Source organism: Condylura cristata, unplaced genomic scaffold (genome assembly GCF_000260355.1).
Source record: "Condylura cristata isolate star-nosed mole 26May11 unplaced genomic scaffold, ConCri1.0 scaffold00033, whole genome shotgun sequence".
Taxonomy (NCBI): Eukaryota; Metazoa; Chordata; class Mammalia; order Eulipotyphla; family Talpidae; genus Condylura; species Condylura cristata.
The window spans coordinates 15,848,771-15,876,113 of record NW_004567134.1 but is presented as its reverse complement, the minus strand read 5'-3'; the positions used below and the strand labels follow the sequence as shown (position 1 = coordinate 15,876,113).

General features: G+C 56.9%; 1 protein-coding gene across 1 annotated transcript in view; it reads left to right on the top strand.

The window, feature by feature from the left end:
* SLC6A11 (solute carrier family 6 (neurotransmitter transporter), member 11) overlaps positions 1–27,343 on the top strand; it is a 69,264-nt gene that overhangs the window by 21,601 nt on the left and 20,320 nt on the right. Inside the window, exon 3 of the mRNA XM_012732102.1 lies at positions 11,316–11,450. Coding sequence (XP_012587556.1) covers positions 11,316–11,450 — 135 coding nt within the window. The remainder of the gene's footprint in view (positions 1–11,315; positions 11,451–27,343) is intronic.

The window sequence follows — 27,343 nt, the reverse complement described above, 5'->3', positions numbered from 1 at the left end:
GGGTGGCAGCTGCAGGTGGGTGCTTCCTGCGGTTGCTTCAGTGCATAGTGCTGTCACGTGTTGGGGCGCACTTGCTGGGTTGGGGTGAGGCTCTGAGCTGGCCACTCCAGGGGCTGAGGAAGCCCTTCTTGGGGAGAGGGGAGGAGAGGGTCAGAAAACGAGGCAGGGCTCATTACCTGAAAATGAGGAGCAAATAGTGGTGGTCACTGGCCTGGCAGTGCCAAGAAATGGCCGGTGGCTCGGAAGCTGCGGACGGAGACCTGCCCAGCCCCGTAACGCGGGTCTTCTCAGGAAACGTGATTCGCAGACCCCACTGTGCGCTGACACTGCGCTTGATGCGCTCGTGGTTTAATTGAGCCGTCACCACAGGCCACAGGCCGCGTGTTAGCAAACTCGCTGGACATGAGATACCGAGGCCCAGGGAGGCCATGTGTGCCCGGGGTCACACAGCTGGTGGGGAGTCAGGATTGCACGCCCAGGTGACCCCGGGCCAGTGTTCGTCCCGCCGGTGAGGGCAGAGCCCCAGTAAGCGCTGAGCCCCTTCCCGCCCAGAGGAGCCCCCCACAGCCTGCGTGGGCCACGGGGACGTCAGAAGAGCAGGAGCAGGGCCTGGCGGGTGTGGTTTAGCACTAGCTCTGCCTCGGGGTCCCCCAGTTGTCTCCTCGTCCCCCCCGGCGGCACGCTGCGGAGCTGAAGCGCCGTGAGGCACTGCCCTTCACAGGCGCCTGTTTTGACTGTTGCTCGTGGCCTCTGTCAGCCTGCCCTGACCTGCGAGAGCGCTCAGCCCAGTGGGGAGGTGGGGGCAGCCCCACACGCCTGACCGTCACCGGCAGGGTTTGGTAGCACAGACAGCTTGCAGGCTTCGAGCTCCTTGCTTCGCGGGGCTGCGAGCCATCACGAGGCAGGCCGCGTGGCGCGTGCCCTCCTAACACAGCTCCCCGGCAGCGTTTCCAACCCGGGGTGGGTTGACTGGGACCCGACGGTGTCAAAGTCAGGGCAGACCCTGCGCCTGACTGTGGCAGGTCATCAACGCAAGTCAGGGTGACTGATGGGTGCGTGGCTGGGTGCTCGAATGGAGACATGAACCTGGAAGAGGTTTAATAAAACATCAGGAAATTAGGCGGAGGGCAGGGAGAGCGGCCCATGCCGGGGTGGTGTTAGGCGGCCTCGGAGGAGGGCCCCGCTGTCTGCCAGGCAGCTGCGGACCCGAGGGCCAGCCGGAGGCCGGGCCAGGAGGTTGGCAGCGCGGCTTCTAACGCGCAGGGGATGATAGGAAGGGACCCGGTGCAGCCAGCCCGGGCCGGGGCGGGCCCGTGGCTCAGGCCTTCTGAGGAAGGTCCGGGGCCCCCAGCCCCTGGCCTGGGGGTGGAAGGGAGGCAGTTGTGTCGAGAGCAGGGAGCTCCGGGCTCCGAGCTGCCCCTCCTTGCAGCTGCAGACCCCGCCCTGGCCTCTGCTGCACACCTCCCCGGCCAGCAGGGGCTTGGCGGCCGGGGCAGGACAGCGCGCTGCTTCCCGTCGGACGGCCTCCCCCACCGGCCAGCCCCTGCCCGGAGTTTATGGTGTGCTTCTATGGTGCCTGCGGTCACCATGGTGACAGCAGCCTTCTCGTCCAAGAGAGATGGATGGAGTTTAAATCATTATTAGCCAAGCCACCAAGTGTGTTTTCCAGGCGGTAAATAATAGCTCCTAATACCGGTGTAAGCTTGGCTGGGCGCTGCGGGGAATATTTATGTCGCCTGGGCTTGTTTGGGGATTTGTTTTTATTTTTGTAGTCTTCATGGTGGAGCTATGTAAAAATCAATAGTGCTGACTCTCTAGCTAATCTTAATTCACCATGAAATAGGCTTAGTTCTCAGTCAGACTTCCCCCATCCAGTGAGTTTCAGCTCCCCTGGGGAAAAGGATAAGGATTTGGATTGGGCCCAACTGACTTAATGAGTGTGATTGCTGTTTAAGTGCCTGGTCACCTCGCACCCCTCCCCTGCCGTCTGCAGAGGTGACGTCCAGGTTGAAGCCCCATGAGTTCCTGAGCTCTCGCTCTCAGGAGTTGACCCACGTAGTACATTCTAGATCAGGGCTCTGCAGCAGCAGGGACTGGCTGGCCCCTTCAAGGCCCAGTGCAGGAGGGCCTCTAGCTACACCACACGCTGTGAGTCCCTGGCCCCCCTGCTCCGCCCGCGGACGGGGACGTGGCACGTCCTCGGTGTCTGGAGAGGCTCAGGTGAGAACCAGACTGCTTGCCTCGAAGGCCATTAGAGAACAGAGGGTCAGACCCTGCTCTGATCTGTCTGCTCTCTGAAAGTGTTCATTCATCAACGACTTGCAGCCTTTGTAGGTCTTTGCAAGAGGCTGGTATTTCAGAGCCAGCAACGAGGAACAAGGCTCTTGTCCTTCAGCAGCTCCTGGGCGAGAGGAGGGGCAGGGTGTGCCAAGGTGGGGTGAAAGCAGCAGCGCTGAGGTGAGGGGGAGGCTGTCTCCCAGGTGGGGGCTCCACACCAGGTCAGGTTGCTGTGCCCGAGCCTTTGTGGGGTTAGTGCGTTTGGTTCTCCCACTTATTTGAGCCCTGGGAACAACGCCGCCACTTTCCCTGGGCCCAGAACCGGAGGCTCAGAGGGGCTCAGTCACTTGGCTGGCTCATTACTCCCATTTTACAGAAAAGAATGTTCAGACCCAGAACGACAGCCACTCCCCAACACAAGCACAGAGGCTGAGCTTGAACTTGGATTTTCTGAGGTCAAGGCTACGGCCTTACCTGTGGGCTGGGCCAGGCCACGGAGGGCTTTCATCGCCTCCTGCAGTCACACGCTCCTGGGCTTGAAGGTGGGCAAGATTTTGGCAAGTAGAGTGGGGGAGAGGGGTGGAGAAGAAGGGCAGGAGAGGGGACTCGCAGCAGAAAGCGCCGCTTGTGCGGGAGAGGAGAAAGGAAGACGCAGGCCCGGGTGGGGGGACGTGAGCTCCCCGGGGCTGCCTGGGGGCTCTGGAGAGGGATGACGGGTGCAGCTGAGCCCGAATCCGCTTTTCCCAAACTGCGTGCACCTCCCAAACCACTCCTGGGGGCCTCGGTCTCCGCTTCTGGGGTGCGAGGAGGGTCCCTCCTCGTCCTTGGCTTCCCTTGCCTGCCTGCCTGGCACACGCTCCGTCCCGGGCGGGTCTGCCGTGCTCTGTCCTCGCCTTCAGCTCAGCTTTGAGTCCCTTCTGTCCTCAGTCGGAGATGGGTCCTGCCTGCTCTCTGCACACAGCCTCGCTCCACCTGAGCACCGCCTGCGCCCGGCCCCTCCGGGCCCCTCCGGGCCGCAGCTGCTGGCGGCAGTCGGGGCTGGCTCCCCGCGGCTTGCTCCTCGGCTGCAACTCCTGCTGCGGCAGTCCTGGGGGGCTGGGGGCAGCTCCCTCTATCCCGAGCCTTTCTTACCCCGGGCTCCAGATTCACCCAGTTTCCCAGTACTGAACTTCTACCCTTCACAGCAGGCTGCAGCAGCCACTACCAGTCACCCCCATTTTCAGTGAGAGGATCCCAGGAGGATTTGCAGGAGCTTCTCCCTTGTCCCCCCATGCAGCTGAGCTGGGACTCCAGCCTCTCTCCGCATTTTTGAAGCCCAGATGTATGGGTCTCTACCAGCCAAGCCCCCTCCTCGCTGGCTGGGGCGGCCTGGCTCTCTGAGGAGCCCAGTTATGGAGCAGAGTCTGTCTGCCCCCTAGTGCGGTGACCTCACAGCTCGCCCATAAGCCTCAGAATCTGACCTTATGCTCATTCCCACATGAGGAAGACGGGGCTCTGGAGGCCCCAGAGACCATCTCCCCAGCACCCAACCACTGTCCTTGACGTGGGGCTCCACGCCAGGTTTGGCCCCCCCACCCGGCTGGGTGGTCACCTGAGTGGTCACAGGAAGGCTGTCGCTGCCCTAGTAAGAAATGGGGATTTAGTGGCCGGTCTCTCTGATGACCCCTCTGACCTCATTGACCTGATCTCTCTGGCGTTCTCCTGGCTCCATTGTGACGGTTCCTGCTGACTCCAGGTTGCTGTGGCGAGTCCACATTCAGGGTCCTTGGTCAACCTTAGAATCTTCTCTTCCTTCTGAGCAGAAGGTATAGTGTGGCCTGAGTGGGAGGGGGACCTCCCCGAGACGACAGGCGTGTGGCGGCCACTTGTGTAGGGCATGTCTGACCCTGCGACTGTCCCTTTTCCTTGGCAGCCTGAAGCTCCCTGTCTTGGGGGCTCCTTTGCCCTGTTGCTCTGCCTCCCCTGAAGCGTTGCCCTCTTGTCTGTGGTCTGAGACGCCTCTCTGCCCAGTATGCACGCCAGTCCCCAGGAAGGACAAGGCAGCCGGCTATCCCTTCAGAGATGCAACTTGGAAGTGGACATGGCACTTTCCTTCAGATCTGACCGCCAGAATGTAGTCACGTGGCTGTACCCACCTGTCACGTGGCCATACCCACCTGCAAGGGAGCTTGGGAAAGATCTTGATTCGAGGCGGCTGTGGGCCCATGCATGGCTTAGGGAGGGTTTATTGCAGAAGGATGAGCAGGTCTTGGGGGAAAGCTCCTGGTCTCTGCTCGGGGGTAGGACGGGGACTAGACCCTGGCCGTCCCTCCCGCCTCTGCCTCCTGCACTTACCTGACCCTCCCTCCCCTCCCTTCTCAGCTCAGCTCAGGGAAATGTGACTCCCAAGGTGCACCCATATTTCCTTATGTTCTTTCAGCTCCACACATGGGCTACTTCATTGCTAAAGACAAACTACCCATAGAAAAGCCCTAATATAGCTCCCCTGTGGAGGCCCCACCCCCTGCCAGACGCCACGGCCTCCTGGGATGGTGACCGTCCCAAGCACTGTGGCGTGACCCTCGTCTGTGTAACTCTTGGTTGCTTCAAACAAATGGAAGCCTTTTCGTCATCTTCCCTCTCGGTAGGACTGGGCTCTCCGCACAGCCTCTACGGGTGACAAAGGCGGTGACGATGTGTCCGTGCAACCTCCTCCTTCAGACTCAGCTTCTCCTGGCGTCTCAGTCCCCTCTGTCCAGGTTATGCCAGACTCGTTGGTGTCTGCTGTGGTGAGGTAATCCAGGCAGTGCTCTGTGGCTGCCCAGAATCAGGGTTGTGTGTCCTACGCGAAGTTAAAGCAAAACACTGAAGCACTGGTGCCTGGAGCAGAGAACACTGGTTTGGGGTGGTGCTGGCTGACAAGCCGGGGGACATTCTCAACCCCGCCTTGCTGCCGTCAGGCTGACAGGGCCTGAGGCGACACAGAAGGGGCCCACGGGGAGCATGGATTTTCCTGAAGGTTGAGGTCATCGCGGAAGTCCACTCAGGATCACAAGCAATGTCCTTGAGCTACTTATCGCTAGGGAGGGATTCAGGAATCGTCGCATTAAGGTTCACAAATGTAAGGTTTTTCCCTTTTCCTTTCTGTGCTCCGAGGGTCTGAGGGCTACTGAACCATTTAGCCACAGTTTTGTACTTTCAAAAACGAAAGCAGGGGGAAATATGTGGTCTTTAAAAGAATGATCCTCTAGGAATTGGGTGCTCAGTAATGTGTCTTCTGACCATAAGGAATGGGCAGCTGTGCCCTAGATACAGGGGCAGTCCCGGCTGGAGGGGCCACGGGGAGGCAGCTAACATGGCATTCTGCAGGTGGGCTTGTGGGTGACAGTGCTTTGGTGAGAGGCAGGCCAGTTGAACCTGTGAGGGTAAGGACAGACTAAGGAGGACACAGGAGTTGAAAACAGGAAGGCAGAGTCTGCCAGGTTTGCAGCAGAGAGCACAGCAAGTGTGGAGGAAAGGACAGACCTCTGGTCGCCAGCAGCCCTGTGGCCTGGAGCGAGCCGTTCAGTCAGCTTCGCCTCGTCGGCTTTGTTGTTGTCTGCAGCGCGGGGCGAGAACCTCGTATGAAGTGTGGAGTCCTGTGGAAGTCAGCTCGAGATGCCACACAGCTCTGGCGCCATAGTGCTCAGTTGGCACCAAGGCTTCCGAAGCTCTGTGTCGCTCACCCACAGAGGCTGAGCCCAAATCAGTGTCAGGACCCTGGATAGCTCCAGGGCGCCTGTGTCTTTTGAAAAGGCTTGTGATTGACAGCCCTCTGCTCTAGAAAACTGTGGCTGCTGGGAAGACCTCTGTGCTCAACCATCTGATCTTTCACAGAAAAATGGGAAGTGTGCTTTCTGCTGGCGGCCCACAGGATGGTTTTAGTGGTACAGGAACTCAGATTTCAAAACATCTAATCATACAATGAGGCCATCATCCCTTTTCAGGCCTCTTAATGGAGAAGGTGCTTTAAGGTGCTTATCCTTTAGTCCTTATCTGACACTTGCTGTTCTTGCTTGTAAACAAAGAGAGCAGCTGAGTCTCAGGTTCTCTGGCTGGAATTAGTGACATTTTATTTTTATTGCATTTATTCTTGCATTTAGCTCCTATCTGTGGGCGGAAAGAACATTTTCTGTTTATAGTGGTGATTCAGCTTTCTCATGGCATATATTTATGTAATGTTAGTGTCAAACGATATATAGAAAATGCTATGTAAATAATACAATGGTGATACAGTACCTGGTAGAGAAAAACAAGTATTTGGAAAGTGGCAGGAGTGATTGAAGCTTGAGTTAGTCTATCCCTGCCTCTGTGTAAGCCCCTGCCCAGAGAGGGCATGGGCCTGGACGAGCTGCCAGCTCGTGGGGTCTTCAGACCCGCTGCTCATGGGTTCTTGCCCCCTGCCCCCCGCCACACTCCCCTGCTCACTCAGTGTCCTTTGAACAATATTCAGCTTTCCGGTGCACCATCCTCCTTGAAAACTCTGGATGGAGGCACTCCTTCTGCAATTTCTGTGACTTTCTCAACCATCAGACAATCCCCTTGCGATGAAATAAAAGGCTGTGTCCTGGATGTGGGGGAATAACACCCCTCAATCCCAGCATTGAAATGCAAATGAGCAATTAGAGTCAATTAAAACAGGATACAGTGTAATTACCACCAATTGTGCTAACCTTTCTATTCAGAAGGGCTTGACCTGCTAAAAGGAAAATGAACAATAGCAAAAAAGAAAAAAAAATCTTTCTACACCAAAGGGGCATGCTTTGGGCAGGAGCTTCATTTCAGGGGCCTGATAAATTGAATGTCCCTTCCCCTCACCCACCTCTCTGGGCGCGAGGCAGGCTGCATCCAAGCGGCCAGGGAGGTCAGACTTGATGGTACCTTGTCACTGACCCCATTGTGCCCAGCACTAAACACTGCATAATTTAGCATAATTCCTGGCCCTTCTTGGCAATTCAGCTCTGCTGCAAATCCTTGGGCCTTAGGCATCTTGAAAAACTCCACTTTCCACAGAGAGCACCTTGCACCTGAAATTCTTTGCCCTTTGTACCTGTGCTTGTTCTTCCTTAAAATCAAATCTCTTGTGATTCTCTTGTCAACACTCAGCTTAAAATGTGCTTCAGTTTTCTGGACCCCATTTTATGTGGATGAAAGAGCCTGGCATCTGACTCGGGGTTCCAGGTCTCCACCTGCTGATGGGTTTACCCAGCCAACAGTGTTCACTGGGCCTGTCTTGTGTGCCACGGGCTGTTGTGGGCACTGAGGATTCAGCAGGGAAAGTGAAGGCAAAGACCCTTTCCTCATAGCTTATATTTTGAGAAATTTTAAACTTGCCAGGCAATAGAATAGCTGGTGGAGAGCAGCTGTTGGTGCCGGGCACATGCCGGTGTGAGTGGGGATGTGGGTGGGGGCGGGGAGGAAGTCACGGTCCAGCCACTTGGCAACGTTTGGGCAGAGGACACAGAGCACCGTGGTGCCTAACCTCTGAAGCAAACAGGGCGATGCTATTGCACCTTGCGGGCAGAGCCCCTGGCTTTGAGAGTGGAGATTTAGATTACCCAGGACTGACGCCCTGGGTGGTGAGCTGGGGATGTACACTGTGGACAAAGGGTGGCATGAAAAGGCAAGGAGCCTGGAGGAGCTGGCCCGCTCCCAGCAGCGAGGAGCCCAGCACCGTGGAGAGCAGAGCGACTGGGGGAGGGCAGGGGACTGGTCAAGCCACACAGCGAGCTGGGGCCTAGCCAGGAAGGGGACCTGGGGCGTGCGACTCAGCCCAACCCTTTCACTAGACTCCACACCCTCCAGCATGGGGTTGCAGAGGGGAGACTCAGAGGGACAGGAAGACACAGGCTAGCTTTGTCCATGGTGTGGACAGCACGAGGCTCTTTCCTGACCAAGAAGAGAGCTGGAAACCAAGAAGGGCCCCAAATATGAGGCCAAAGAGGGGTGAAATTTTAAAACAGACTTGGGGACCTACTGGGCAGGACTGGATACCACCGGCTGCAGGTGGGAGAAGAGGTGAGGTGGCCTCGGACACCGGGGGACAGCCTGGAAGTTTTGAGGTGCTCCAGAGGAAGACACTCTTTTCCATGTGCTCACCTAGGTCGCCGCCTCTGCTGAGCGGCCTCTCCCGCTCCTACTTACCCTTGGGGCACCCAGTCACAGCCTTCACAGAGGCCCTTCCTTCCAGCCTGCCTGTTCAGCCCCCTTTTCCTGCGCCAGTGGGTGCCGGCCCCTCCCACCGCTGTGTCTCACTTAGGCCGCATTCGGCAGCTCTGAATTCAGCCATTGAGCACTGAGCACCTGGGTCTTAACACTTCTAGGTGCCGGGGCTAAGGCCTGCAGAAGACTCTGAACAGATGAAAAATGGAGCCAATCAAGGGCAGCAGATCTCGCCCCCACCAATCATGGTGGCTGCCTGGGGTACCCCTGAGCTGTGTCCCAGCTCAGGCTGACAGCGCTGTGGTTGACTGGTGATGTCTGCATGAGCACAGCAGGGTGTGGCAGTGTGCAGTCTCTTGCTGCTGATTTGCACAGTCTGTAGCTGTTCTTGTGAAGACTCCCGGATGCTGTCCAAGCATCTGTGACTGAGGGTAGCAGCAGATTCAGAGGGGGCTTTTAGGAGAGCAGGGACCAGTGAATATGTGAAGATAGCACCGTTCAGCCCACCTCCACTTGCTGCCCACTACGTGATGTGGCCTGCAAGCCTCTGCTGGGCCTGACTGGGCAGAGTGTGACCAGCACGCTCAGTCCCCTACAGACAGCCCCGTGGATGAAGGGCAAATTCTTGTGATTTTCATTCGTTCGTATATTTTGCATGTCAGTGTTCTTTCCCTTAGATTTCGTGAGTGTTGGCGGTTAAGCTAAGCCACAGAATTATCATTACCCAGGCATTCCGGGTAATTAATCTTCTGCCGTACAAGCGGAAATTGTTCAATGAAAGCAGTAGATTGAGGTTGACTTTCCTAGACTTAAGCTGTTAACAGGAGGCTTCATTTTGAAGGAAGAAAATCAAGGATTTTCGTAAAATGCTGAAGCTCTGTGATAAATTATGCCTCGAGAGTTAAGGGAAGCAGATTTTTCTGTTCCTGCTCTCTGGCCAGGAACCAACCCTTATTGATTGCTGGTGTCTAAATTTTTATTGTCAGTCATCATTATTTTCCTCCTCCTCCTCATCATCCACACTGCTGCTGTCTTGTATATTTGACCTGTGTGTCCCCTTTCTGTATTTCATATATAGACAGGGAGAGATCGTGTTGATCACATGGCATTGATTGAGATGGTGGCGATTTGGAAACGGGGCTGCTGGAATTGCTGGCGAGGCAGAGAGCGGGCTGGGGACGGTGCCACCTCGTGGCTGGAGTCAGTGTCCGGGTCCGTATGTCCTGTATAGGGGCTGGCGCCTCTGCTTTGTCGCTGTGGCAAGCGTGGTTTGCCTTCATGTTGATGTAGACCGGGGTCTCTTACCTTGTGTAAGTGCAAAGAAATGGCGCTAGATTTGTTTTGTGGTCTTTCTGTCTCCTCCAGTCATTCCAGAGGGTATGCTTCACTGAAATGAGATGGCATTTGACAAAGATCGCTGTGTGCACTGGATGTAATGTCTCTATCTCAACTTTTCTAGGATATTAATTTTGGTGAAAATAAAAGAAATCATAAAGCTTTGTCATTTGTTCCCTACTTCCGCTGGGAAGTCGCGTCTTCTCAACTTCTCTTCATCCTCTGTGAGCTACTCACACTGGGTCACCTCCTTGGGGAGCCCTCCCCGACTGCCCGTGTGGCCAGCCCCCTCCTCTCTGCCCCACTCCTCTCTGTCCTTGTGCTCGCCAAGTGCAAAGGCGTCAGGATCCCCTCCGCCATGTGTGTCTGTCCCATCAGTGCGGAGGTCTCTGGAAGCAGAAACTCCCATTCTTGTACCTTCCAGAGTCTAGCTCGGTGCCTGGCGTGTACGAGTGCTTTTGCATGAGTGAGTAGTGGACGAGTGAGTAATGAACAAATGAACCAGTGGGGGTAAAGGCTGGTGTAAATGGGGGAGAGGCTGCAGGAGGGGATCCGTAGTGCACGGAGCACGGTTTTCCTGGGAGTCCGAGTCTGCGAGCCATTCAGACTGTGCACACACCTGTGTCCATGCACATTTGGGGGAGGGGAGAAGGACCAGAGCTGCGTCAGTTCTCCAAGTGTCCATGCCCCACCAGTGTTGAGAAGGAGATGCACTAGACAGGACCGAGGGATTGAGGAGAGACGTGAGCAGAGCAAACGGGTGGGGGTACCCCGGGCCTGCCGGGCCGCTGGGGCGGGTGGGGGTACCCCGGGCCCTGCCCAGACCGCAGACAGGACAGGAACCTGTGCAGCCGGGAGGTGCTGCCCTCACTGTCTGAGCTCGCGTGTGGGGACAGTAAGGGGAGGCTTCGTTTCTTTCACTCCTGATTCTGAACCAGAATCGAGGCCTGAAAGGGCCTCCTGGGCTCACGGCACCCAGTCACCAGCCGCCAGGCAGACGCAGCCGACAGGGTTCCAGCCAGCAGGGGGTCTCCCTGCCCTCGGCTCCCGCACCGGGTCCTTCTCCCTCCCACCCCGTGTCCCTCTCCTGCTCTATCTTTAGCTTAAGAATCTCGAGCTTTATTTTAGAAATTGTGGTCTCAGCCCGCTGCTGGACCACATGACCTGCATTTAGAGCGCCAGGCCCGCGTGGCGGAGGGAGGAGAGACAGTCCTAGCCGCACCGCGGTGAGAGTGCCGTGGCTCTGCTGACCCTGCGGCCCAGCCGTGTCGCGGCACCTGTGTCTCTTCCTGCAGGCGATGCTGCACTGCTGGAAGGACCAACGCACACCTCACCGGGGCCCCACAGGGCCCTTGCTCACCAGCTCTTGGGGGTTGGAGGCAAGAGAGGCGCAGGGGTGCTGCAGTCTTGCATCGCCTTGCTGTACCCGGATCTCTGCTCCGGGAGAAGCGGGGGCCCGGCCACCTTGCCCCCAGCTCCCCGCGAGCGTCGCACCCGCTGACCTTCTCCCCTCTCCCGGGCAGGTGGTGTACGTCACCGCGACGTTCCCCTACATCATGCTGCTGATCCTCCTGATCCGAGGGGTCACATTGCCAGGGGCCTCCGAGGGCATCAAGTTCTACCTGTACCCTGACCTCTCCCGGCTCTCCGACCCGCAGGTAAGTGCTCTCGCAGGCCTGGTGCCCTGCCCAGCCCACTGTCCCGCTCGGTCCTTCAGGACAGTCATCTGCTGTGAAGTAAGGCCACAGGGAGCAAATCCGGACTCGCCAGGACCCCGAAAGCGACGTGTGGGACCTGGTGGGGTGTGTGCCTCTGCACTGGCCCGTTAGAGACAGTCCTGGCAGCGAGTTAATGATGCCCACGGCGCGCCGGCAAAGGGGCACGTCAGTGGTGAGGGGGGACTTGGCGCCGTCCTCGCAGGGGGGGTCCGGTGCCGGGACGCCTGGGCTTTCTGCTGTCGCTCGTCGCTGCCATCACTACCGAATAGAACAAGGTTTCCGTGAGGGGCGGGTGACCCTGAAAACACAGAAACCCTCACCTGACTCGTCCTCAGTTGCTTGGAAGCCGACTTTAAGCAAAGTGGTGGTTAGTGGGTTTGGTTTCATCCCTGCCAGGCTCTTTTGCTCTCGGTGATGCTCTGACAGAAAGGATCTCGAGTGAGACGCCTGTTTCTGAGGCCGGCGGTGCAGTTTCTCCCCACCTGAGCTCGCAGGTCTCTGTAGTGGGTACCTCGGCGAGAGAAACCGGATCTCCGGTGGCGACTGTCTCTGTGGGGTTCGCTCAGGAACAAAAGGATCAGTGCCATCAGGCTGGCCTGCTGGAGAGTCTCTGGCTCGGCCTCGGCTGTTCTGAGTGTCCTACGGCCTCTCGTTACGGTGGGTGGGACGCCGGCGTGAGCGAGGCGAGAGCTGGGAACGGCTTCTCCAGCCAGGGCTTCCCAGCCTCTGCAACTTTCTAGAAGCTCCTGGAGAGCCTCAGAAAATCCCACTTCCAATGCACCACCCAGACGGGTCAGAACGAACTCGTTGGAGGAGGGGCCCAGATGCCGCTGTCCTTCGAAGGCCCCAGACAATGGCAGGGTGTGAAATGACCTCACGACAGGTGTTGGCGTGGGTGGGGGAGCCCATTTCCCCACTAAAGCAAACATAGGTCACGCAGGAAGCGTGGAATCTGCGTTTGCCACAAGGTGAGTTTTGCGGGTCCGTATGTTTTTGTTGGTCCTCAAATTCAGCCTGGACCCAGGACAGAGCCCCGTTCTCTCCTCCGCTCACCGGCTCCCTGGTCCTGGCCGCCCCCCAGTCCTCAGTCAGGAGGCCCCACACTTCACCCCGGTGCCTACGGGACCCGCTGGCCATCAGAACATCCTGGCACATGTGGTACAAATGCAGACCCCAGGCCCCACCCTGCTGCCCTCGTTTCAGAGGGTCTGAGCTGGAGGCTTTAGAGAGGTGGCCCGTGGCCAGGAAGATTTGGGGAAATCGGCCAACCCTACAGTAGGGGAGCCCCACCTACACACTAGTGCACACGCTGACTCCCCACAGCCTGCAGAGCGGACGCGAGGACCTTCACATGTGCACAGTCTGCTCCGCCGTGGCGCCTTCCCGCCGCCCTCGCGGGCTGCGGCTCCTTTTCCGCGGCTCCTGTGTGGCCGCGTGTCACAGAGCCCTGAGACCACCAGGTCGCGGCTTCTCCAGAGGCGCTTCCGCTGGGCCGCCGGGCAAGTCTGCTCTCTCTCCCATCCGGGGCTCCGTTTCCCGCTGATGACGCGAACAGATTGACTTTGGCAGCGGTTCTCAAGTTGATTTCGAGAACCTGAGCTTTCCAAATCCAGCCCTTCGCCGGTTTTACAAACCAAGTCTCATCACAGTCCAGCCGCGTGCTCTAGACTGTTAGCCGTGGCTGCTCAGAAGCAGCGTTGAGCAGTCGAGGCAGGACACATGACCCCTGTGTCCGGGTGCCAAGACCCCACGCTGGGTGATCGACCAGAAGGGCTCACAGGACCCAGGACAGTGGCGCCCGTGGCTGTAGTTGATTTCCACCATCGTGGGTGGAGCCCCGAGGGGCCATCTGCTTCCTGCGTTTCCTCCCTCCTGCCCGGAGGGGCTGCACGGGGCATGTTCCTTCTAGCAGCTTCCAAACATGGGGCCATGCTCAAATACTGAGAGGTATTTCTGCACAGACCCCGGCCAGGCTTCCCATGGGGCGTCTACAGAGGCGCACAGGAGGCGCTTGCTGCGTGTGCCTGTCACAGCCCTCGGAGCTGCAGACCCTCGGGGGAAGCGGGTGTCTCGGTAAATCACATTCTTGGACAGACCAGGCGGGCTGGTGTGGCAGGGCCCAGGGCCCCTGGATGAGAAGCAGATGGCCTGGTGTTGCAGGGACGTCCCTGCTTTCCCTCGATGCTTGTCAATGTCCCAGACGCCCCTCGCTTTGCATCACTGCCCCCCACGCCCCCCCCGCGCCCCCCAAGCCCCGCGCTAAAATACCAGCCTGGCGGGGGAGGGAGTCGCTCCTTCACACACTGTTACTGTTCCGTCTCTACCCTGCCGGCCACGCCTGCCTTGCAGTGAGAGCTCAGTGACGGATCTGTGGGTGATGTGAATGAGTATATGGACAGACAGATGGACAGAGGCGTGGTCAGACGTCGGACGGGTGGGTAGAGACATGGCCGGTGAGGCTATGTGGGTGCACATCACAGTGACACCGCAGAAACTGTGCGTGCTCCCGTGAGGGGGTTTGGGTGCAGCGGAGTCCGGTGTCTGGAGAACGTGAGAACCTCTGCATTGGCCCTGCTGGTCCCAGCCTGGCCCTCGCCCCCCGCTCTCTCCTGCTGGTGGGGTGAGAACCCCGCGGCTCAGGGCAGTTCGGAACTGGTGCACACCCGGGCCAGAAGCACTGAGTTTCTTTTGGTGCCCACTTCACGTGGCACACAGCAGGGCTCCCTGAGCACCGGGGGTCCCCACTTGGCTCCTGTCACTGACTCCAGTCAGGAGGAGCCCGGGCCCCGCAGCCCAATGGGGATCTTTGAGCTCAGAACCTAAGATCACAGATCCAGGGAATCAAGTTTCACGGCAAGAACTTGAAGCCATGCAGCATTTCGCCTTCTTTGTCCCTGGCAATTTGCATTCCGTGGTCTGTTATAACTTTCTAAACATCTATTTGTCCTCACTGTCAGCCCTGTGTTCTCTCAAGTGTGGAGCGCCTCCACTCCACTTTTTTTCCCGCAAATTTTTATTTTCTGCCTTTTCAGTCTTTGGGGAGCTGAGGGACTCTTGCAGGAAATCACATTTTCCCTGCCCCAGATTCCTGCCGCTCTCCCTCCCCATTGTGTTTCGAGTGTGTGTTTTCAGGGCAAGAACAGAAGGCCTGTCACAGATCCAATCGTGGACTCTGCTTTCCCAGGGCACGCACGAGTTCCCCAGGTCTGCCTTCTCTCTGGAAGGAGCTGGAGACTGAGCCCAAGGTGTCTGATTCCCTGGGGCAGGGATGGGGGTGTCGAGCCATGAGGTGCCTCGGAACACCAGGTCCCCCACCTACCCCAAAGAGGGACAAATGAGGGGAACAAGACCCTGACGTGAAGTCCACTTCAGCGACCTCCTGGATGTGGCTGTGGCATTTGCTGCCACCTGGTGGCGGTGTACTGATGCCAGGCCAGGCCCCAAGGGCAAATGGGCCTCTCAGCAATTGGGCTTTCAAGCCAAAATTTACACATGGACCTTGACTGAGAGGCATTTGTTATTGTTGATGTTTTTAAGAAAAGTTTATTTATTTGTGCACACAGAACTGGGGTTCAAGCCAGAGGTGCAGGAGCCGTGAGAGGATTCACCAGAGACAGAGCGGGGAGCAGAACAGGCGGATAGACAAAGTCCACTGCTGAGGGGAGCAGTGGGCGGGTCAGGAGAGGTCTGCTGGCCATGTGGGTCAGCTCCCTGGCCGGGGATCGAACTCGTGTTGAAGGAGCCATGGCCAGCTTCATAGTGCTGCGCTTTAACTTATTGTGTCACCAGGGAGAGTCCTAGATATGTTTCTGAAAATATTGTAACACTGATGTGGGGGGCCACTCCCTAGACCCAAAAAGCCTCCACGGTCTCCTTTCAGCATATTTTATTCTCGGTCAGGGCTGCTTTCCCCCAGCATCAGTCTGTCACCCACCCTGTAGCAGGCCCTGGAGAAGCCCAAGCAGATCCCATGTGGTTCTTATCTCCAAGGAGATGGCAGTCTTTGGGGAGAGACAGTTAGTGCCACAGGAGTGAAATCAGTGCTAAGGTACAGAGGACCCGTACAAGTGTGCCGGAGCCCTTCAGCCAACAGGTAAGCCCCTCAAGAATTAGAGACAGACTAGCAGTCTAATATCTGAAAGGGAGCGGTAAACATTTCTTCTTTTCTTGACTGCTGACAACTCCTTAAGAGTTGCCTGTGCTGGTGTGAGTTCCCCTGCCCTCCACAGAGAGTCGCTGGGGCACCTCCCTTAGATTCTTTCAGCCACAGGTGGGTCTGGAATCTTGAATTCTCAGCAGTTCCTGAAGTGCCTTGCTAATCTGCAGCCTCAGTGATCGCAGAGAGTGATCGCAGAGCACCGACTGGCTTCCCACACCAGCGGCGACAGCAGCTGTCAGGCCGCGACGCCTGGCCCATGCTGGGCTCTCCGTTGCCATTTACTGCATCTGATTCGCCCCTCGGCAAACAGTCCGTGGCTGAAAGCTGTGTTACAGGTCAGGGGTTAAGCGCTTGTATATACAAGTACTGTATATCCTCACGGCCGCTGAGATAGGCCTTTACGGTTGTAAAGCTGTAAGGGAAATTCTGGCTTATAGGTTCCGAGGCTTTTGAAACCTCTATCTTACCATTTTTCAGGTGAGGATACTGAGACTCAGAGGTTGAAGCTCTTGCCTCATGTTTACGCACCTGGCACTTGAACCTAATTGCACGTGACTCAACCAGGTAAAAGGTGCAGTGCTGAGACTTCGTTGTTCCTAGTTCTGCTGTGCTTACCTTGTCTCTGCCCAACTGGTGGTCCTGGCTCTGGCATCTGAGCATCCCATATCCCTGTGACTGCCTGACAAGAATCCTGGCATCACTATCGGGCAGGTATAGTGCCCTCTATTCGCCTGACTCCCAAGGCTGACACTCAATTCGTTCATTGTCTCATTGGCATATTCTTGATTTCTTTGCTCTAACTTGTCAGTGCCCCACCCTCATGGGCACAGGGTTGAACATGCTAACTTTAGTGAACGTAAACAGCTAAGGTGCAGCCTGTCTCCTCCAGGGTGGCTTGTTCTCCACTGCCCCCTTCCTCCTACAGGTGGTGAGAGTGGTGAGGGTGGAAGTTGGTGAGTCTCTGTGTGAAGAAAATGGTAACAGTGCCTGGTGGCTCAGGGTAAGCTTTGCAACAGGGATTCGTAAATAAGGTGGAGACAGCAGTCAGAGGCGTCTTCACGGACCTTGGGGACCAAGTCCAAAGAATTTCACCCCATGGTCTGCAGGGGGCTGCTGAATGATTTTGGGATAGAGATTGACCAATTGGAACAAAACCATTGCTTCAGAAGATTACTCCAACGAGAGAGAGGTCAGCAAAGCTGAGAGTGTTTGTACATTAAGCATTTCTTAATAAGTTCTTGGTCTGTAGAGCAGTTTTAGCTTCGCATTAACATGAAGCAGAAAGTACAGAGAAGTCCGTATACTGTTCTCCAACCCCCTTTCCTCTGTTATTGACACCTGGCTTCATCTTAGTACATTTGTTACAACAGGTGATACAGTATCAGTACACAGTCACCAGAAGAGCCCATAACCTGGTACATGGTGCTCACTTCTGATGCGCATAGTATCACATTCAGCATAGAGTAAATACTTGGGCAATGTTAGCTACTATTTTACAGGATGGATGTAACTTTGATTTTATTTTCTTGATTAAAACATCAGGCATTTTGTGGCACTGCACAGCATGAGCTGATTTAACCCAGCCTGTTCTCACAGAGCAGCATCTAAAAACCTATGGAAAATAGACCCAGCAAGAAGAGAAGCCACCGATATCAATATAAGACATTGCTATGCTAGCGCTCAGCATGCCTACAGACAGAGGTACCTGGCATTTCATGACAATGTCTAAAGCCTTTCTCTTCAGAGTCCACTGCCCAATCCAGTGGTATCAGCCTGCAAGGAGGGCTTGTAAGAAAAGCAGACTCCCATTCCTGACTTGCTCCATCTGCTGCAGCCCTCACTGGCTCATATGTACTTGAAAGTTTGAAGTGTTGGTCTAAGGGAACGTCCTGGGACAGGCTGAGACTGTCAGTCGCATCTGAGGGCTGTATCAGAGGAGTTACAGGAGCTGGGACTAGAAGGTGCAGCGAAGGCTCTCTTGGGCCGTTGGGCTGTCTACCTGCCATCGTGCATGCAACGGGCGAGGGAGGGGCTCTCACTTTTGGGATCCCTGAAAAAGATTGCCTGTCTGTCATGGACCCCTTCAGAAATTGCCATGCTCTTGATCTACACTGTCCACTATGGTACCCATAGTCCAGTTCTAATCATTTTAATAGAAATTAAGTATTAAAATTCAGTTCCTCCATTTCACTATCAAACTTCAGGTGCTCTATAACCACATGTAGCTGGAGCAGCTAAGTTGGAGAGATAAAGCACAGTCCTGTCATTGCAATATTCCATAGCAAGCGGAAAGACCCAGGAGACAGAAGAGTCCATGGGAAGTAAAATTCAAATTGTATCAGGCACTTGAAAATAGAGCCATGACCCTGGCTCTCTAGAGCATGTTATCAGTGTTGTGGTTTCCTTTCTCTACCACTGTAGGGAGGGAAGAAGCCTCCAGAAACATTCAAAGAATGTCCATTGAAAATTTAGGACCAGAACTGTGGGCATAGTTGTCCTGGGCAGAAAGGACTGGAGTTCCACCAGCGAAGATCTGAGAAAGCGGTGCCAGGAGACAAGCAGTGGCCTTGGGTCGGGAAGGAAGGGTCGCCCCTGAGCACAGTGGGAAACAGAGATGCAGTGCCCACTTAGAGCACTGTTACTAGCTTCATCCTCTTTCTGGACAGGAAAATATCAGAGGACACAACTTTCCTCCAAATCCCACACTCCCCTGTCATCCTTGTTCCTATCATCTTTAAAATTTTGTCTTACTACTTTTCAGTAATTGATAATTACTTGGATTTGACAATGTTTTTACCATTTTCTTTGCTCTTTTTTTTTTCTCCTTGCTGCTAGATGAAATTTCCTTCTTATTGAAATTCATCCTTTATTAATTCTCTTAAGTAAGCTCTCTTGGTCTGAATGTGTCTAATGAAATGCTAAATTAAAAACATCTTTTCCACATCATTCTTCATTTTATGCATTTTGTCAGCTTGCCTGTAATCCCGGGGACCTTCCACTTGTAGCTCACCCGTATCAGCACCAGAATCCCATGAGCTCTTCCCACCCCAGTGATTTTGCCATCACTCTCGAATGGTAGTTTAGCTAGGTATGAAATGAAGACGGTCATTTTAATTTTGGGTGTAATATGGATTACAGGAATAGTGTGTGGTCGTGCCCATTCCTGGCACTGTTGTGTGGAGTCCTGGGCCGAGGAGTGAGATTTCTAGCACCTCATCCACTAGAAAACAGTCCCTTTGTGGCTCCTGGCCTCAGAGACGACTGGGTCTGTTCCTCCTCATCCCTCAGTTCTGCCTCCTCTCATTTCTGGCATCTGATTGAATGGTTTAACTTCCTTTCAAGCCAGGCTATGCATTTTTAAATGGCTATTTTATTTCATAATTATGTGTTTTCTCTCTCTCCCATAAAAATTATATTTAAACTTTGCTCTTTGCTTCTCTTAATCTACCAGTCTTGAACAGAACATACTGAATTTCCAAGTAGCAAATTACTATTAAGGGAATGAGGCTCTAGCCACTCTCATTTAATTCAAATGTTCAATTTTATTCATCAAGTCATATATTTGTGGTTATGACTTCATACTTCATATTATCCATCATTATGTTATCTGTTAGTAAGTTTGTATTGAAGTAAAATAATATTCATTAAGGCATTTGACTGAAAGTCCCATGAGCCATTTACTCAATGAGTTTAAGTCAATATCTGGGTTCGTTTTCTTCTTTTGTGAACAAGGAACCAAGTCCCAGAGAGAGGTTGGGACTTACCGTAGGTCATAAGTGGTGGAGAGCCAGAACCTCCAGCTGAAACATCTATTGCCTCTTGAGTCTACTTTCTCATCTATGAAATCCAGAGGTTAGACCAGACACGGGCTCAGGTCCTGACTTACCAGGTCTGTGATCTCTGGCAGAGATCCCCACTCCCTGGACTTCCGTCTTAATCACCCCTACCCTCTCCACGGCAAGTGACTGTCTCAACATCAAGCAGACCAACATGTCCAGAAGAGCTCTGAGAAGCCCAGAGCACCAGAGAGGGGTGTGCAGGTCCAGTCACTGAGATGCCGGGCCACAGCTCCTCTGGGAGAAGTGTGCTTTGCAAATGCAGTACTCTGCTGCTCTCCAACCCAGCACAGATTTGAGCAAGGAGCGCAACTTTTCCATCTGTGAGCAGTTCGGTTGCATCGCAGTTTGCTGAGTTTATGACATTTGAGGTTCTCCTCTGTGAAAGCTCACTGGTGTGTGAAGCTCACGTTCCACGTCCCTCACTTCTCACGTGCAAGCCAAGCACTAGGCAGCTCCTTGGGGCAAGCGCTAAGCCCCTGCAAAGCTCACAGGGTCAAACAGTGCTGTCTTCATGATTAGCGCCTTAGAGACCGATGTTTCCAGTGCTGGAGCTGGGTGGGCAAAGCACATATTGCCAACAGTGCCCCCTCCACCTCCAGGAGGCAGTGTTGCATGATGGGAAACTCCCGGCTCAGGATGAGGGAACTCAGCAGCATCCCTGACCTTGAACAGTTGTTGGCTCCTCCTGCGCCAGAGCGCCTTGGGCCGCAAAATGAGGCATCAGGTGAAATCACTGGTTTGCATTCTTTCCCAATCAGGGTGGCCTTTTGCTTTTCTTTCACCCTCCTGAACCATCCGTGGGCAGTTTCACGCTGCCAGCAAATTCCCACTGGCAGTTCATGTGTCCGATTAATCAGAGGTGGCAGAGCCCAGGAGCTGTTCTTTAGCATCCTTTGTGGACATGAAGCCCAAGCGGTAGCAGGGGTGGTGGGTGTGGTCAGGACTGCACATCACCCACCCGTCTCCACGGTTACGGAAGACCGTGCTCAGGCTGGCCCGGCCCAGCACAGGGGAGGGGCTGTGGCTGTCACTGTAAGCAAGTTCAGTGACGAGGGGGAGGCCCTCCAAGCCGGCGGGGCCCCCGCCCCTGCCTACCTTCCTGGAGCGCAGTCTCTCAGCCCTCTTCCCCGGTAGCATGCACCCACCAACGAAGGCTTGGCACGCGGTCATCGTCATCTCGGAGCCTGGCTCCCACTGGGGCAGCAGCACCGTGACCCGGCCTCCACCGGTGGCAGCGAGGAGGTACTGAGAGGGGAGAGGGTGCGTGCAGACCCAGCCTCCGTGAGCGCTTCAGAGACTGCATGGAGAGGGGACGCATCAGGCCGAGTCAGGGTGCTTGGGGGTGCCTGGCTCCTCCTCCCCTCTGGAGCCCTGGGAGGTGGCTCTGCCTCACCCTGAAGACAAGGAGGCTGAGAACGAGGCTGAGGAACTCAGATAAGCCCACAGGCCGTGCATAGCTGACAGGGGAATTCAGAGTGTTTTTCATCTTTGAGGTGATGTCAGCAGGCCACTGAACCCGGGAAGTTCTAGGTGTTCTGGCTGGAGGCCGAGTGCTGTGGCGGCTTCTGCATGTCATTCAGGAGGGGTTACCCCCGCTCACCCCACTGGCGAGGTCTGAGCTGGGGAGTGTTTCCTTCCCTTGATCGCAAACTCGTCTTCTCAGTGAGCCCCAGCTGGGGTGGGAGCGCCGCTGTCTCTGGGTGGCGCTGAGGCCCAGGGAGCACCCACTCACCCACCACCTCCTGCTGAGTCTGCTCTGTTGCACACCCACAGCCTATTCATGCATCGACTTTATTTTACCTTTTTGATACATCTGATAGTAAGTCGCAGACATCGGCACACTGCACCCCTAGATATGTCAACACTCGGGTCTGGGCTTATTTTCTTAAATGATCGTGTCGGGTTTTGTTGCTCAAGGCCAGGCCCAGGGATGTCGGGGCGGGGACTGTGGACTGAGGACAGCCCCTCCCTTACCGTGGCTTGCCCTGAGCTGAGGCCACTATCCGGAGGGCCACCTGGGAGGGGTATTGTGCCCCTCTGGGGTTAGCCCGTGCTAACCTAGCCACACCTTGCACGCAGGAAGACAGCCTCAAAACTTGAGGGAGGAAGGGGCCTGCCACCACTCACCGAGCCACCAGACCTGCCCCTGCCCTCTGCCCCCTCCCCGAGCCCTCACAGGGTAGAGGCCCGAGGGGTAGGTGCCATCTTTCTGGAGAGCAGTTGACAAAGTGATGCTGCAGGGTGGCAGGGACGCAGAAGTTCTCTGTGCACGGACTTGGGCGGGTGGCCGAGTGCCAAGCACATCCACCTGGCTGCTGAGCCTCTGCGGAGGGGGGACATGTGACAGGTCCCCCAGGCACTCTCCTCGGCTGCAGTGGTGGCTCCCTCCTGGGCAGACCAGAGGAGGGCTTTGGGGACAGATACCTCTGGGTTTGACTCCATTTTTGGGCTGTCGGCTGCATCCTCCCTGGTCCAGGGCTCATCATATGTAGAAAGGAGCTAACGGGCCCCGTTGTGACCGAATTGTTCCTTGTGCTGGGAGCTTGCAGCGAAGTGACCAGTCAGACCCCGTGGGGCGTGAGCTCCCTCCAGAAGCAGTGGAGAACATGAGCATACGTGAACTTTCTTTTTGGTGCTCTTTGCATCCCCGGGTGATGTTTACCTGGCAACTGCAGCTGCCTAGAAGGCCCAGAGGTGACCGCTCCCCTCCAATCTCTAATGCTCCCAGACACAGCTCGGCCCAGGGCCCCAGGGAGGCCTCAGAGCCTGGTTCCCTGCGGTGGTCGCTGGCTGGGCCCGGGAGGAGCGGAGGTGGCCTGGTGGGGGAGCCGTGGGCGGCTCCTGGTGTCTCTGGCCCCTCCTGCAGCCAGAAAACAGATGAAAGTCTTGCTCTGTGGAGTTTCTGTTCCAGTTGGAGGAGGGAGACATCAGCCAGGAGTGTGCTAGTCTGCTTGAATCATCTGGCCCTAGGCAGACACCCTGTGTCTCCTGGGGCTTCGCGCTCCTCCCTCTGGGCTCTCTGCCTCCGAACCAGCCATGGGACTAGGGGTGAGGGTGGGCAAGGCTTCATCCGGGCTGCTCCCTGGACATGGGGGACATGGCAGCCACGGTCTGTTTGGCCCAAGACCCAGGCCAGTGAAGTGTCCGAGGGTAGGAATTCGGGGTCTACAGCCCCCACACCAGTGCTTCTCAAATGGAGGGGAAACGGCTGCCCAGACACGTGAGGCTCAAGTCTAATGACCACTGAGATTAGGGCCACCTTCAGCATGGAGAGAGTTGGGGCTGGCGCCCCGACAGTCAGCAGGGCACCCCGTTACAACCACCCACGCCCATAGTGTCCCCTCAGAGACCTTAATTAGCACCCCATCCTGAGGCTATGTGGACAGGCCTGGGAGAACCTGCCCCTGAGCCTCACCCACACTCCATCCTCTGTACTCCACCACTCACCCCTTGGTGAAATGGGGCTCAGGTGTCTCACGCAGTGCATCTGGGGCGCGCGTGCACGGCCCAACCCGCCTCGCCTGGGTCGTAACACGGAGGGCGCCGAGGTCATGGCTCCCGGCCCTGGGCCAGGGACCGCCTGTCCACGCCTTCCTAGCTCTGACACCAGGATGTGGCCGTCCAGCCTCCGGGCAGAGGCCAGCCACAGTGACCCGGCTCCCTGCCCCACACGAAGGGGCCGCGAGGGGCAGCCTCCATACCCGACTCCCTCCACTCCCCGGCCCCGCCGCACAGCCCGTCAGCCGGTGACACTTCACTGGCAGGGCCGAGTCAGCCCGGGGCTGGTGCCCGGGGCAGCGCTTGGCTCCGGAGCCAGAGGCTGCAGAACATACTTGCAGGGGGCTCCCAGGCCCAGGCCTCTGCCCCTTCCCACCCTGTCCCATGGCCAGCCCAGTGCATTAGCATTTAAATCTGGCCAGCCTGGTCCCCTCCCACTGGATCCGCCAGGGAGGGAGGCTCTGAGTCCTGCCTCCCTGCTCCGTCCCTCATAATGGCCGCACTGTATTCCCGCCTCGGTATGTGGCATTAGCCAGAGCAGGAGCGAGGGCGCCTAGCAACCCCAGGGGCTGAGGAAGACGTGGGAAGGAAGCGATTTTCATGTAATTATTCACTTCTACAAAAGCCGTTGTCAGGTACACACTGGAAACACAGCTGTTGTATTCTTCTCTTAACCTACTTTTAATCTTTTGAGACTCTTTCCCAATATAAAAGACCGAAAGAAAGAGCTTAATTCAGCCATTTTCTGCTGGGCCATATAAGTTATGTTTTTGCCTCATGGAAGTCTCCACTCACAAAAGTTGTGTTGTTTGTGTGTGCAAGTGTGTGCGGTTGGCTGTCGGAAAAGAAAACATTAGGGAACGAAAGGGCCGAACCTCGCGAGCCCCGGCCCTGGCCCGTCCCGGCCGCCAGACCCGGAGCCAGGCGCCGCCGGTGCGGTTGGGCCTGGCGGCTTCTCGCATCGCCTTGGCCGGCACTGGGCCTGCAAGCAGCCTGGGAGAAGGGAGGTGCCGGGCCCCGCCCCGCCCCAGTGCCCAGGCTCACAGTCAGGTGACTGCTTTCCTGGCGAGAGCCGCACCCGTGGGTGCTTCTCAGAAGCCTGGCAGACGCTAGGGGCATGGGCAGGGGGCAGACGCAGGACCTGGTTTCATAGCACGGCCGAGAGGGCATGGCCCCAGGGGAGCTGGGGAGGGGGTCCGCTGTGTCCCTCCCTCCTTGGGGGCTGGGAGGCGGGGCTCTGGGGAGCCAGTGACTTGCAGGGACAAGGGAAGCCGGGCTCCCCGCGGGTCTGCCCCCTCCAGCCCCTCCCCTTTCCAGGGAGCCCCAGCTGGGCTGGGCGAGGCACCTGGGCTCTGTCCCCCACTGGGCCGGGCTCCTGAGGCCGTTTGTGCCTACACCGCAGGGACTCCCCGCAGGGGCCAGTGTGGACTCTCCCTAGGGCTGGGTGGGCCAGTGACCCACTCTGGATGTTCATTGTGTCACCTGAGGAGACCGTGAAGGCACGGGCTTGGCCACGAGCCTGATGCCCGCAGCCTGCCCCAGACTTGTGGTGACCGCACGGCAAACACCCTCCTCCTTACAGAGGGGCCGGAACCGCCTCGTCAGCCCTCAGGCAGGACACTCCCGCTCCAGGGAGTGGCGAGCGTGTGCCCAGCTCAGACAACCACTGGTGCTGACCCTCTGCTCTGGCCAGTGGCCCTGCTTGGGCATCCGACAACTCGCTTTTAGGGGAGCTTCTTTCTACAGTCCACTGAGCTGCCTCAGATGCCAGTTAAAGCCAGCTTCTGCTCCCGATCCCCACCCCCCCGACCGGAGGCAGCAGCTACACTCTGCCCTCCCCGAGGGCCCCTGCACCCACGGCCCCCGGCCTTTCTCACGGGGCTCCCCTGCAGGCCCTGCCCGGCTGCTGCAGTGCTGTGGCTCCTCGGCCCGGGGCTGTGGTCCTGGCATGTGCATGTTGACTGGGGCCCGTGGACAGGCTTCTTTTCCCTCCAGAATTTTGAAGGTGGCCCTGCCGGGTGGGCCACTGTTAGCGGAGCCCTGGCTGGGCCGCAGAGCGCCTCCTCGCTGCCTGCAAGCGCTGGCGCCCTGCTGAAGCCACCCGCCGTGCTGTGGGGGCGGCTCGCTGGAGGCCTCTGCGGTCGGGTCAGGTGGAAAAGACAAGAAGCCTTCGCCCCAAACTTCTGAGACAGTGGGGGTGCAGGTAGAAACGGGAGGAGAGGGTGAGCACATTTCCACCCCCACAGCTCCCTTGAATCTGGGAGAAATGATGCCTTTGGGGGAGGGGGTGCAGGTCAGGGCACACGGGGAGCTTTGTCTCCGTGTGAGCTGGGGCCTCTGTTGCGGCAAATGTGGCTTCTGAGTCTGGGGGGGACAATTTGCCCTCGTCCAGCCAAGCTGCCTTGCTTTCCTGGCCAGCTCGGGTGAGGAGCTACTCCCTGCGGCCAGGCCTGAGGGGTTGCTTGGGAGGGTGGGTGTGCCCCTGACCCAATGCTTTCTGTACCTCCTGTGCCCCCAGGCTCAAGGCCAGCGCACCCCAAGGAGGTGAGCTTGCCCCAGAGCTGCAGGGCAGGACCCCCTCTCTGCTGGGGCCTCGCTCCCCTGTTCCCGCAGATCTGACCTCCAGCCTCTGAATGTGCATTGCCCCTGGCCGCACTGCCAGAGCGCCCCCCATTCATTGCTGCAGAGGACAGGGCGTGACCGGCTCCAGCTCCTGACCCAGCTTCCTCAGGGTTTATTCTGCAGACACTGTTTTCCCTTCAGCTTGTGTGGAGAATGAGGAAGCCCCTTCTCCGGAGCTGCCCCCTTCATGGCGCCCTGGGCCAGGCTGGTCAGTCGAGCTGCTCCCCCTTTCACTGAGGCGGTGGCCTGTCCCTGCGGGGCTGGGCTGGGCTGGCTTTTCTCTGGAACGTGGGGCGCAGTGCCTAGGGTCTGACCCTGGTGCTTGCTGACACGTCGTTTTGGCTAGTGTGGGCCTGTTTCCTCTTCTGTGGAACTGGAGGTGCTCACACCTGCCACGGGAGATGATCATGGAACCGAGCTCATGGGGGTGAGCATCTCGGGTACACAGGGACCTTTCAACACATATAACTTGAGCCCCCCCCCCAATTTCTTGGCCATCGCCAGGCTGGTAAGAGGGTTCATGGACGTTGTTGACCTGTTTTGCGGCCTCTCTTTCCCCATCTGGCCAAGTCACCCAATGGCCATCGCGATCCTGCGTGCTCTCGGGTGTTGGTGGAATTCCTCGTTGAGGAGAGAAGTGGCCTCTGGGCCCCGCCGTGGCATAAACAGTGCTATGCACTCGCCTGCCATTTATTTTCTCTGTCTGGTAAACAGAAAGAGTCCATTTCCCAGACTCCCCTGGTGCAGATTGGGGAACAGGAGACCTGGCTGTCTCGGGCCTTGAAGGCTTCCCAGGCAAGCCTCCAGTTGTCTCTTCTGCGGCCCCACTGCCTGGACAGAAGCTTGCGTGGACACAGCAAGGCTTGCCTGCCGGTCACTAGGTGGAAGAGAACCTCTGTGTGAGTCTGCGTTGGGCTTTGTGTGGGCAGGAAATGAGTTTCTGTTGCTAAGCCTCAGAGATTTGGACAGTGGTTACCCCATCCTGGCTGGCTGTGGTTATCTAAACAGATAGAGCCGCTGCTTGGCGCATCCATTATTTCCCTCCCCAGCTGGGGGAGCTGCTGACTGGAGCCCTGTTGCATTTTCGCAACCCCAGGCTGTGCCGAGACACGTAAGGCCCATGCCCGTCCGTGGGCTCTGACAGTGCAGCCCCTGTGAAAGTCCGGCACGCCTGTTCCAGAGCTAACACCGCCCCCCCACCCCACCCCTGAAGTCTAGTCTGCGGGGTTTCCCAGCTCTGCATGCCCAGCGAGCCTGGGTCTAAGCAGAGGAGTTAATAATCACAGGGCTCCCCGGTATGCTGGTTCTTCAGTAACTCGGGATCCACTGAGGACTTGGGCTTACAAAATCTGGATGGTGTCTTTTAAGAGCTAAGGCTGCTATTAGAACTGTTTCAACTTGAGGTGACTATAGTTTCACCCCTGTTAACTTAAGAAAAAAGGAATTGACTAGCCCCTGAAGTCGACGTGTTCAGGGTGAGCTCTGACTTCAGGCGTGGCGGGGCCCGGGGACTCAGGCCTCGCCACCAGAGTCAGTCTTTCTTTGCTGCCAGCTCTGCGCTCCTCAGTGTTGGCTGTCTGCCAGGCAGGCTCATGGCCAGTGATGTCCCACACTTACGAGCTAAGCCTCCAGGAGAGAGGCTGTGTCTCCTTTGCTGTGACCCCACCCAAGGGCCAGCACTTCACCGGAGCTCGCTCCTCCCTGACGATGAATAT